Source organism: Anopheles gambiae, chromosome 2, assembly GCF_943734735.2.
Source record: "Anopheles gambiae chromosome 2, idAnoGambNW_F1_1, whole genome shotgun sequence".
NCBI lineage: Eukaryota > Metazoa > Arthropoda > Insecta > Diptera > Culicidae > Anopheles > Anopheles gambiae.
This window is the reverse complement of record NC_064601.1, coordinates 90470831-90484145: the sequence shown is the minus strand read 5'-3', so window position 1 is coordinate 90484145 and position 13315 is coordinate 90470831. Positions and strand designations below refer to the sequence as shown.

General features: G+C 44.0%; 1 protein-coding gene across 10 annotated transcripts in view; it reads right to left on the bottom strand.

Moving 5' to 3' along the window:
* Window positions 1-13315, bottom strand: part of LOC1276476 (uncharacterized) — a 107023-nt gene that overhangs the window by 24834 nt on the left and 68874 nt on the right. For 8 of the 10 annotated variants that reach the window (XM_061647893.1, XM_061647897.1, XM_315826.5 and 5 more), the window contains one exon: window positions 2861-3343. The exons of 1 other annotated variant lie outside the window; for it this stretch is intronic. In XM_061647893.1, the coding sequence (XP_061503877.1) occupies window positions 2861-3343 (483 nt within the window). Of the gene's footprint in view, window positions 1-2733; window positions 3344-13315 lie in introns of all 10 variants that reach the window. One more of the 10 variants, XR_009765234.1, reaches the window with a different exon arrangement.

Sequence of the window (13315 nt, the reverse complement as noted above, 5' to 3'; positions counted from 1 at the left end):
TACGGGTGAAGAGTGTGCCAAACCTTAGGTTTTTAGATTTTTGGCTAGCTCGGTGCTGAGTGGGAAAAACCTGTCACCATTGGTCAGCACCGGTCACCACCGGAGGCGATGTTTATTTGCCTCATGTTTGATAAATACTCGATATGAAGTTCGCAAGCAAGAGGAGCACTGCGACCGCCAGCCAGCGAAACGGGAACCTGCTTGGAATGTCACCGCAGGATTAGTGCGTCATTAGTGCGCAATCGAATGCACTTGCTGTGACAAACTGTGCAATGGGGAAGGTGCAGGAGCGATCTAAACAGCACCAATCCACAACTGGACATTGGCCGTGCCGGTTTTTGCCGTGCGCTTTCCAATATGCAGCCCGGCAGCAGTGGGCAAGCACCCCGAAGGCGACACTTTTCCGTTGGAGCGAGCAAAACGGGATTTGGTGTTTGTTTTCTCCGTGGCCAAATTCCGTGACGCGGTTGGGAGTTGAGTTCAGATCCCGATTCGGGCCCGGATCGTACGGGTTTTGCCCGCTTTGAGCACCCGGGTTACTGTTTCATCTCGTTATCGGAATAAACAAAGGATCTCGCGCGTCTGCATTGACAACGCACGGTACGCACGTCAAGCGGGCGCTACCCCCCAAACTGCTCGAGGCCAGCGCCCGGGAAAAACATCGTCGAATGGCCATGTTACGCGTCCGTTCAAGCGCAGCATAATTTATCCAGCGAACGGGTAGCGATACCGGAACTGTTACTATTTTGTGCGTTAACTGTTTTCGCATAAAATCGTGCACAAGTGGCCGGTGGTGGTTTGTCGCGGCTTCGAAAGATGGAGGGTAGGGCAAGGTGCAAACACCGTTTGCAAATTCCACCAAACTTTCGCTACATATTTCAGCTGGGATGGGGTGCTGGGTTTTTGCGCTGAGCGCGCGAAGGTGACCAAAACTATGTCGACGCGTCCTGGGAAAAGCCGATCGCCATTATGCAGGCCAGTTGACAGCTTTCGAGAGCTTCTGCGTTCGAGTGTGTGTGTGTGTGTGTGTGTGTGTGTGTGTGTGTGTGTGTGTGTGTGTGTGTGTGTGTGTGTGTGTGTGTGTGTCTGTTTACCTCAATAATGTTTTCATTCGCACCGTCTGTGTGTCTGTGTGTCTGTGTGAAGGAGTAGGATGCGCTGCGGAGTGCATCACATTCTAATAGGGGTGGGTGGTCGCGAGCAACGAGGTGTTTCGCGTTTGCCGTGCGGTTTTGTTTGGTGCTGCCATCGCGTGGTTAAGGGTGCGTAGTTTGTGTGCGGCATTGAGGCTAGTTTGTAGTTGACCCGGACGGTAGAACAATGTGTGCTGCTAGTAGTTTAAGCAATATTTATCTGTAAGGTGTGTTCGTTTGTTTTGGGTAGGTAATAATTCGAAAGGGGGTGCATGTTGTAGAAAATAAATTCTGTAACCTAAACGACCTCTTCCAGTCGATGTTCAACGAACTGATTATGTTACTAGCATGTTTTTATATTGTTGAAAATTTTAAACATAAATAAGTAAATTACATTCAGTACAGAACATAATAGCCTTTGATAAGGAGTAGTAACCAAAAGCCGGAGTTGATGCGTTTGAAATATTTGAAATGGACATGAAATGTATATATTTTGAATTTAAATATAGATTATAATACGATTACTTACTATAATATGAAATTCAAGTAAACTTTGTCAGGAATGAGACCCTTAACATAACAGTTTAAGCAATGAAAGTGGCAACTTGAGCATGGAAGAAACTCAACGGCACAAGCAATTTATGTAAGAAGCAAAGAAACAATTCAAGATCTGCTCTTACGTTGGTATTAAGACTTTAAAGTATACACAATTAAATTATTTGATTTTGAATGTTTAGCATAAAACACAATTCTTTTTTTAACTTTACAGCTTTTCTTATTTACTATCCAATGTTTTAGAATTATTTATTGCTTGTGACATGTTAATGTTAATCTATCGTTAACCCAATAATGACTTAGTTCTTTATCATGATTTTTAACAAACCAAATGTGGTTGTGGTTGTGGTGTATTAGAAATTCGAAAAGTGAGCAGAAAACCCTACATTGGAATTACAAATTTACAAATCTTTTGATCCGTTCATGTTTTTGTTGATCAAACAGTTTTTTGTAGAGTTTCATGACATTAATAAGCTGGTAAATTAATAAAAACACTCTTAAAATGTGAAATTCAAATAAAATGCACATACAAACATGTTTTTTATCACGCTTTGGTTGTTGACACTATAAATTCATTAGTGTTAGCATTCATTATGAATAGACAGTACAGCAATTTATGAACTTTTATTCTAAAATGTGCTTATTGGCAGTCAGTGCTTGAATATATGCTTAATAAAGAAACTTATTTTTTTTATTCAGTAGGGACGGCTTTGCAATAAAGAAACTTATAATATAAATACAACAAATCATTGATCAAGAAATTTTTAATAGAGTTAAATTTTAAAGAATAAAATAAGATAGATAGCACATATATTTGACAACAAAGTACATTTAACATAAGATACAAGTTTAAAACGAAGTTTGCGTCTGCCGATCAACAGGTACAGGCAACGAATTGAAACAAAGACAAACAAACAAAAGATTAAACTACAGTAAAAAGAATGGTAAAACACTAGAGAAAGAGTGAGAGAGCAGTAAGAGCAAAACAAACACAATAAAAAAAGAAACAAAACACAAATAAACGAAAATCGTACAAAGAACCCACCGGATGTTTTGTTTTTATGCTTTTCTTTTCAGTTTCGTGCGCGCGGTATGTGATTTTTTTTGCGAGGACAGAGGAGCAGTGGTAGCAGTGGTTCAGCGCGCCATAGCGTGTTTCAGTAGTTATGTACCTTTCTCGCACCGTACCAGGCAGCTGGTCCGGTTTGACCGGATGGAGCGTACCCCGGCTGGTACTGCTGCTGCTGTTGCTGTTGCTGCTGCTGATAGAAGGGTGAAGATGGTGAAGAAGGTGAAGATGAGAATTGGGACGATGGACGGTTGGTCGGTACCGGCGAGGCTACGTGTGCCCAACCGCGTGGGCTTCCACTACCACCGAGGTTAGAAATGGCCGGCGAGCGCGGCGAGGCTACCGGAACCACCGGAGAGCGTGGTGATGCGGCTTGATTGGCGTAACCTCCGCGCTGCTGGTACTGCTGCTGCTGCTGCTGCTGCTGCTGCGACTTGTTGGGCAGTACGGCACGGCCACCACTGAACGCGACAGTGGAGGATGGTGCACGGGCGCCGGGATACTGATGCGCGGGCTGCGGTGCACTCTGGTACGCCGGGTACTTGAGCTGATTAACCGGCGACTTGGGCGATTGAATCGATGTAGCCTGCTTTGCATAAAAAAAACAGGGCGCCAGTGACGATTTGTGGATGGTGTTAGGATGAGACGGGATGAGGATGATGGTTCCAGGCGATGTGGTCGGTTTTATTTTTATTGTTTAAACACAGCCAAGATGCAAAACATTCACCAGCAATACCCCCGGTAAACAATGGCACATCCACGGGCATGAGAGACATGTGGTGAGAAGTGGCGATGACGGACGTTCGTTAGGAAGGAAGCATGGTTTTGTTGAATGAAGATAGATTTATAATACAGTTTCGTGCATTGAACGGTTGTTTGTTGGGGGAAAACACGTCGAAAGGGAGAAGAAAAAAAAGAGAAAGAAATAAAATAAAATACAGTTCAATGAGCTACGGGTGCGCTATACAGGTAATGAAAGGCTTGTGAGTGTAAGCTGTGCTTCTACCTTCAGCGTCAGTGTTTGAGTTTATCTTAATATTAAGATTGACAGTGTGTTTGTGTGTATAATACATTTAGTTGTAGTGTTGACGATCACGTCTTGCATTTTAGAGGCAATATTCGATCAGCAATTCTACTTTCTTGTACTTAACTCTTAGCTGTCTAATAATCCATTTATTACATATTAAACTGGAAACACTGCTCCAAACGATTCATTTCATCTCGCAGTTTTGATCTGTTTGAAATTGAAATAGTTAGAATACACCCGTTGTTGGAAATTGAGATAGGTAGAACACTCCCTCAAAGTTGTGGCACAACCAGAAATCCATTAACTAAATTGTGCAGAACCCAGTTGGAATTGTGCGTAATTCAATTAGAATCATGAGAGAAATCGCATCCATCGCTAGCGGAGCACGTAGGCTAAGACCTCGGAAATTTCACCATCCATCACATCTTAACCGAATGCCATGGTTATACTGCGGAACGCATCACCTGCAAATTGGACCACAGCATCGACACCATCCACTCACCAGCAGTGGAGTATTTAACGGTAAGCAAAGTAAGTAATTGCGGGGGGCCCCGTCAATGAGGGGCCGCGGAATCTTTAGTCCATTATCGATAACAGTTGATAGAATATGGCACTGTATTAGCAAGGAGGGCCCCGTGGGTGATGGACGTTGGGGCCCCGCGCCAGACGAACCCTAAGCACCCCCCCTCCCGGCAGCAACTAAATTTAAGTTGAACTGGTGCATAATAAAAGACGGATGCCGAGTACCCCCCCGTAATCATGTACAAAGGTGCCTCAACAATTCTTACTGCTTAGGGCCCTCGACACTGTAAACCCGCTGCTGCTCACCAGACAGGGATTGCCAGCGTAATCTTTTAAAATTCCTTCGTATCACTAACCTTTATCGAGAGGCGAATGCTAAACAGCCTGGTAAAAAAATAAAACAACAACAACAACTAACCTTTATAAACAACTCTAACCAAAACCACATTTGTAACAGAAAATAAAATCAACGGATAGCTTTAAGTAAACCGAGACTAAACTGGTATAAGGTAACTGCAAGTCACAAATGGCTTGCAAAGAATAATGTTAGACTTTAAGTATAGAATTAATCTACCGATTGAAAGAGGCGAATGAGGCCAATTGGCTCAACGTTTATTTAAAAATAAAGAAAAAAAATAAAGAAAAAAACTCGGAAATTATTAATTTACAAATTTTTGAATTCCAAAAAACCTTTCAAAGTTCTTTCTTCATTTCTTATGAAACATTGCTCTTATTGAGAAATTCGATTCGAATAAAAGATTAGCAAGACCTCCATAAGAATTCCGCGGTTATTAGGGCGGATGTTCGAATCGGGATGCCAGCCATTTTCTTGGCTTTTGCTCGGTAGAACTTCAATATAACAGTACACGAGACGGAGTAGGCCTTATACCCTACATGATCATATACCTCAATACCCAGACATTGATTTCATAACGCAGTTTGTAAACAGTCAAACATAAAGTAAAGATTATTGATATCGAATAAATGTAATCTGAATCCTGAGGACCTCATATTTGACAATGGTCGACCAATATAAAGACCATCTGCCGTCGGAAGAGAAAACTCCCCAAAAAAACCAAACCACCCTGGGAGCAATAAGAAAATTGACCATCAAAACCACTCAACCGACAAGCTTCTAACAGAAGCACAAAACACAACACACACACACACACACACACAAAAAGGATGAAACAACAGTGCTGTATATACCCTTCACTGTAAGGCCAAAGATAAAAATCTGTTCCAGCAGAGCATCTCAAATTTACAAACGAATGATTGTGTGGGAGAGAGAGTGAGAGAGAGAGAGAGAGAGAGAGAGAGAGAGAGAGAGAGAGAGAGAGAGAGCGAAAAAGACTCCTTCTCCTCATCGCTCCACCCGAAAGCACACTCAAAACTGTTATGATAAATGGCTATTGTCTCACATTTGGGGAGATGGTTGGCTGTTTGCCCGGCGGGCTGGAACTTTTTGTTTTGTGTTTTACCTTGTCCTAAGCTTGTTTTGCAGTTCTTGTTTCCCACCCCCTGGTGACCACCATCATAATTGTCATACAAAAAAAAAAGCGACGAGAAAGTCACCGACACAGTTGGTGGTTCCATCGTTGCCGTGCTTAGACGCTTTTGGGCGAAAGTGGCGGGGAAAAGTTTGTATAGTGCAACCGTATTCAGATGAATGTCACTAGTCGACCCTGGGGCAATGGGTGCCTGGGTGGATTGAAAAGGCAAGCAAAGGCAACCCCTTGTATGGTGTAAAATTTTGAGGCATGAAATAAAAGTGCATCACCCATGAAGAACCAGAAGAGTCTGTTCGGTGGTTTTGTTTGGTGTGTTTTTTGGTTGGTGCAGCTCGCCTTGCTTGATCGATCGTCGGGATCGTATTTCTATGCTAGTGGGCTAATTTCGTTATTTTTACCACGCTGTCGTTTGTAGTTCCGTCACAAAATGTGTTCAGTTTGTCGCGTGTTCATGTAGAGCCAATATTATTGCACAAATAAAGCAAGATATCCGAAACCAAAAACGTCCACCCAAATGAACGACTTTGCTGCACTACGGTGTTTTTTCTTCTAAAACACACTAAACGGAGTAGTTTTTGAGGAGTGTTTGCGTGTGTTTGTTTATTTCATTTAACTCGAGTGTCACCATCACCAACACCATGCAGTCGGGGAAACGTCTTTGTTCGAACGCGCAAAGTTTTAATATGTGAGCCAATTTTGTTAATTATGGGGATTCATTGCCACATCTGCCCCACTGTCTTCCAGCTTTGCCCCATTTTTCTAACATGCTTCATGGTTCCCAGTTCCCAGTTGGAAACCGGAGAAAATTCCGAAACCGGAGGGAAACGGCACCGGTTCATTTCAAACAACCGTAACGAAGGGTGTAAATGGTCGAACATCGAAATGAAGTCCTCCCCTGACGGTGCTGCTGCTGCTGCTGCTGCTGCTGGTGTCTGGCAAGAGCAAACAAGTGAGGGAGCAGAGAGAACAAAAGCACAGCAACAAAATGGCAACAACAAGTGTGGTAATTAATATTTCTGATTGCGAGCAAAAAAGAAAGCAACAAAAAAAAAACGAAACTTGTAGGGTGAAACAAGTATTTACGACACTTTGCCCACTGCTCGCCGGTTTGGAGGAGTGGGGAGGCATTTTTCGTACGTTTCTTTTTGGCGCTCACACCAGCGCTAGGTGGGAAGGTGGGTGCTTTTTCTTTGATACATATACATACACAGCCACATAATCACTTACACTTACAGTACGGACGGGTGGTGTACAAACAATTTTTCTTTATCGCGCGCGATATTGCTCCAGCACCTTTTCTCCCTTTTCTGGTGGTAGCGGCGGAACAACGGAGCCGTAGGAAGAAGACTAATGGAGCAAATTTTGACGTAAAACTTTGTGTACGGTTTCATTTGCGCGCTCGCAGACGGTGATGGTGGTGGTGGTTTGGGGTGGTGGGAAATTTATCCAAATTCACCCACAAGGATACGATTTGATGAATGCCCGTACGAACCAACGAGCGAAGCACGAGCGTACGAACGACCGACTGCGAGTGGAACAAAGGAAACAGGTGGTAGATGAGTTAGTGAAGGGGAAGAGGACTGGCAAGGAGAAGGGAGGGAGATGGAGGATGTGGTTCTTTTGCTGGTTTTTCGCTAAATGGAGGGTAAAATTTGCTACAACATTAAACAATTTCTTTCGTTGCGCCACCCGAAGCTTCTCCTAACCAGAGCAGCGTATGATGGAAAGGACCTGAGCTGGGCTAATGAGAGAGGGACAGACAGAATGCCTTATGAGGTGTGTGTGTGGATCGGTACGTGTACATGAAAGGAAGGCATGTCGGTGTGTGTGTGTGCATGGCATAATTATTCACCAGCATGTGTCGAAAGTGTCGAGTGTTGTTGGTGTGGTGGGGGCTTTCTTCTGCTGCGATCTTTATTAGTGATTCGTGCGCTCGTTTCGCAGCAGGTTTTTGGCAAATGCGTCATTTACGGGCCGTGACGTTGGTTAAAGGAAGTAGTTTCTTCACTCTCAGTTTGTCTTAACATTAAGCGCAAAAAGCGGCAGTGGTTGTTTGCGCTGCTAAAATGTACTAAAACAGTGAACGCACGAGAGCCTTTTGACGCGTCGCGAGCAAAAAAGCTGCCCAATGAATTCAGCTCCCTACCACCCTACACATGGGACACAAAAAGCATTCTGTTTTTCTTTCATTCCCATTTTGATTTTCCTTCCCTCCGCGCCTCTCAAAAGGTGAATCTCGGGGGGAGGGTTTGGATTGCGGGATGTTGCTGGTACTTTTTGCTCCAGCTGTGCTAAAACATCACGCCCGAGCAAATCGGAAGAAGCCATGGAATTAAATAGTTCCCGGGCGTGAAAATGGCGCTTCGGAGCAATTTCGCCAATTGATGGTTGGTCGCTTTCCGCTTTCTACGCCTTGTGAGCTGCCTCACCTGCTGGTTCGAGTGTGTTCGGCAGCAGTACCGCGGTAGTTTACGCGGATCGTCACGATCTTCGCCGAAGCATTACAGCTGTTCAATGGGCTGTGTGGCTTTCTCTCTCTCTCTCTCTTCGAAGCTTTTGGTTGAAATGAACTGTGTTGATTTTTTTTCCTTTCTCGGTTTGCTCTTTTGCACAAACGGGATGATGTCCGTGACGGAATGTTTACGTTCGCGAAATGTCTATGCTGCTTGCTCAAATAATATTTGTACGCTCGGGTAAACATACGGATAGTTACTTTTTTGCTGTTGCCAATGCCCTATTCTGTGTTGCGGATCAGCACAAGGATGGTGTAAAAACATGATATCATTCCCCGTTTCCAGGTAATGGTTTCAGTGTTGCAATATTTATAGAGCTTTTTTTTTGCTGATTTCCACGTAGTTGGGTGGGTTTAGTAAATGGTTTAGCATTGGCATACAATTTAGTCTAATAAAATCATTGGAGTTTAACGATTGATATTGAAGATTTCTCTATTATTATTAATTTACTTCTGAAGGGTAAGAACAATCCGTGACAAAAGCTACATATTGCTACATAGTAATGTGTTTGAGAATTTTAATGCACTGAAAGGTAGACCAAACATATTATTGCATACATTGAGGCGTTTTACTTCTGTAACAGTTTCCTGTAGTGATGGGAAAAATTAAGATTCCGTCGGAATCGATTCCGGCTAGCTCCGAAGTTTTCTGGAATCAATTCCGGATAGTAGGTCCGGAATCAGTTTTCGGAATCGATACCGGAATCGGCTCCGGAATTGGTTCCGGAATTGGTTTCGGAATCGTCTCCGGAATTGCTTCCGGAATCGGCTCCAGAATTGGTTCCGGAATTGACTCTGAAATCGACTCTTGAATCGGAATCGGCTCCGGAATTGGAATCGGCTCCGGAATCGGAATCGGCCCTGGAATCGGATTTGGCGTCGGAATCAGAATCAGCTCTGGAATCGGAATAGGTTCCAGAATTGGCTCCGGAATTAAAATCGGCTCCGACAAATGAATGGATCCCGAAATCAGAACTGCCTTCGAAACGGAGTCGGTTTCGGCATCTTCATAGGAATAGGCGTTTGGGTCCAATGATGTTACGTGTTGATAGCAGCAAAGAATCAAAATTTATTTGTAAATGATCTATTCACATGGAGATTCCCGGACATATATCGCTTCCCGACTTATTTCATTTAAAAAAACTAATTCTCATTCTGGAACTAACTCCATTGATGGAGTCACGCCTAATTCCGTTACCGGAGCAAATTGCGGTTCCCAGGTTGATTCCGATTCCGGAGACGATTCTGATTCTGGAGCCGATTCCGATCCTGGAATCGATTCCGTATTCAACTCCGGAATCGGCTCTGGAATCGGAATCGATTCTAGCATCGGAATCGGCTCCGGAATTGATTCCGAGCACGGAATCGGAATCAGGTAGGACCGATTCAGAGCTCCCAGCACTAGTCTCCTGCGTGCACCTAAAGCACAATTATATCGTTAATACATGTCTCATTTGTTCAAACTGAGCCAGATCTTGTTTTAGGCTGTAAATTGAAGGAAAAAATAACAGAAAATTCGTCTTGCTTAAAACAAAAAAAAACCCCTTCTCTGTACGGTTCATAGAGTAGTGGAGTGAAACCGAAACGAAACGTTCGAAACGCACACACTTGCTTCTGTGTACCGTAAGGCCTGTGTAAAGTGTACGACAGTTGGGAAAACCCGAAAAACCACGAATGGGTGGCCCTTGCATGTAACCCTTCCTGCGCCAACCGTTCGAGCCTCCCCACTACAGCGGCAGGCCCGGCAGGGTGGTTTATCAGATGATTTTTATTGCATGTTGGTTGCATGTGTGTCAATTTTTTGTTCGAGGTCGTTTTTCGGTCAAGTTTATGCCGAAGCAGAGAAAGATCGTGCCGTTATGGACGGTCTGTTTTTTTGTTCGTCCCTTACCCGTTCTGTGTGCCACCCACATTTTCTTTTTGAACTTTCTTTGTTCAAGGGCCTTCCGTGTCTGTGTTGTTTTGCATTTTTTATTACCATTCAACTATACGTAGCCGTTTGTTTTTTTTCTCGTACCACTAGTCTACTGGGGGAAAGGGGAAAAGCGACTGCTCTTGTTTTATGGGTCGTGAATTTGGGTAACGTTAGGGGCAAAGGTTAACCCCCCGAAAAGCGGACGCCGTGATGCGTGCTCGGTGATGAATGAAAATCTACAAACTGTGGGCTGTGTATGACTGTTGGTACGACCGGCATGATGGTACGAAATAACGAGGAGGCATTTGCGTGTGTGTGTGTTTTTTTGTGGGACGTTATGTATAATCGGTTGACTCTTGACGGTAACCTTGAACAGTACAATGTCACTGGGCCGTGTAGCGATTATTGATTTTGAAGTTGTTGTATTATTTATGTTTTTGATTTCGATTACAAAACATTGTAAAGCTCTTTGCATCAATGCATATTGGATAAATTGACTTCATAAAAGTAGCAAAATTTAGTACTAAACAAGTTGTTATCAACTAAAATATGAAAACTTTGGGGTATTTTATTACAAATAAACACTATTGTAGATAATATACAAAAACTAATATAAACTTTCCACTGACAAAAGTGGAAATTTATACATGCGAGCTTTTTCCAAGGTTCTCATAGTTGTGGAACACTTCCTCGAACCTTTCTTATTTGAAATGAACTGTGCATCCATGCTTCATGGAAATTCCTGTTGGATTCATGTTGGAGTAATGACTGCTGTAGAGAACAATTCATTTCTCATTTAGTTCATTTCTTCGGGGAAAGAGTAAATAAAGTGTCTGAAAGCTCCTAAAACACCGTGTGAACTATTAAAGGCGCTAATATAAGTCTTTATTTATAAGATCATCAACACCAACACGTATGTATAAGTTCCAATAAATAATTTAGAATAAGGTTAAATTATGTTTCTTCAAGCAGCAATCGAAGAAAAATGAAGATAATGTAATTAGTTTTATTCATAGAATTCACCTTCTAACCAGCCAGCAGTGCAACATTCTGGCCGGCACATTGAAATGGCATTACCAACCCTACCCCACCTTGCACTATGAATGATTGCAATGAAGAAACAACTGACTCCCTCCTCCACAAGTATGGCACAACCTGCGGAAGGATAAGCGGAAGCGTAATTACCGTATTTAATCAAATGCTTTCGCTACAGTGGGCCAACAAACTGGGCTTCCGATCGATGGAAGCTCCGTCCATCGAAACCAACCAACTGCTGGCCGTTCGACGCGTCGACACAAACGCACACGTTATGGATCGTTATGCAGTTCACGCGTGTATCGAATCGAAACAGGTCCCTTACGGTTGCTAGCATCCTTTGCGCCTCAACGCGACCAGAGAAGGTAGGAAGGCGCTTAAATTGCGTAAACCTCACAAAACAGTCAATAATAATCATTGTCGGTAATTAATTAGACTAGCGGGTGCGTACAGCGCGGTGTTTCCAGCGGAGGTTTGGCACGCAATGTGCGTATGTGCACACTGCTTTACGTAGCGATTGGTGTGGCTTGGAGGCTGCCGCTGTAGGTTTCTGTGGTTTTTAGTGTGGCAAAACCGGGTGGGGGAACGTGTGGCAACGATGACTCCTTTAGCCTGCCACACCTGGATGACTTCCAGGCCCCAGTTTCCCGGGCAAGTTCCAGGTAATCTTCCAGCTGCTGCTGGCAACCGAACTGTTACGCGTGGGGCACACTGCTGATGATGGCCATCGCCAACCGTTTGAACCGTAATGTTGTTCATAGGGGTTTTGTGGTTGATTTACTCAGCGGGCAAACACAAACACACACACACGGTCGGGTCGGAGCGAGTTGCCAATCAGGGATGCTGTTTGTAAGCGCCAACAATTTATCACTCAAACAGTCGGTTCCGGTTTGTGCGAAAACGCACATTAATGAGCCGATGAAGGTGGGCCGTGGGCTTGTGCTGCAGGTGAAAAATGCTTCCCGCACATGTGCAGGACAACCCCCGGTTGACTTCGTTGGGGACGATGAATGCAAGAAGAAAAAACAAACCATTTCGTTCCATCGTAGAATTACTCATCACATAAATAACCATAAATAATCAACACCTACTGAGCCGGGCATTGGGCCACGGGGGAAAGCGTTTGTTTCGCTGCCGTTAAGTGCCGTGTGCTACGGCTGGCGCTACTTTATGCCTGCCGTTAGTGTTACTTTCGTTTGAAAGACAAGTGTGCGCGTGTGTTTAGTTTTTACCTTTATGAGGGCCCACCCAATCTCCTTTTGCGCCTTCAACACTGCGCCTAGTAGAGTCACGTGGGCGCAAAAGAATTCCCGCCAAAAAACCGCCTACTCACACATCCAAGCCCTTGCGCACCATTCGTCCGGAGTTTTGTCCGGCCGTTGGTGGCATCTTTACGAGCACGAAGGTATGGTAAGAATGTGCCAAGATGTTAATTTCAGCTCTCAATCGTCGGCGAAAGCAAAAATGGGTCACCCTCAATGTGTTTGTGTGTGTGTTTTTGCGTGGAAATGGACCGCCATCTTGGGTGGTGGCGCACGCACGCCACTCAAGCTGTGGAATGTCATTTCTACCAGACCAGGCGTTAATGTGTGTGTGTGTTCTACCTTCATTCTCTCCCCATCACAAACACATGATGCCTGGCAATAGCTTACATTATGATGTATATCCTTGCACGGCGCACCTGTCCATCCTTGAAGGTGGGAGGGAGAGCTGGCAAGGAAATGACATGCTAACACGTATGAAATATGTTTAGCCGAAAAATGTTCGGTGATGAAATTCGCCACGGATGCTGCTGGTGCGTGCCTGCCACACTGGATGACGTTCATTGCGGGTGGAATTATAATAGCGAGCAGTAAGTGAGGGTGGGAAAAGTATAATTTTTCCTCGGCACGTGTGCGCGTTACTTTTTCCAACCTCTAACCGACAACAAGCGCAAATGTAATCGAGAAAATGTAGTTGTTAACAAATTTAATGTGCAAGATGATGTATGTGATTTGTTCTTTTTATTTTGCCAGTTGACAAGTGTACCGTATGTA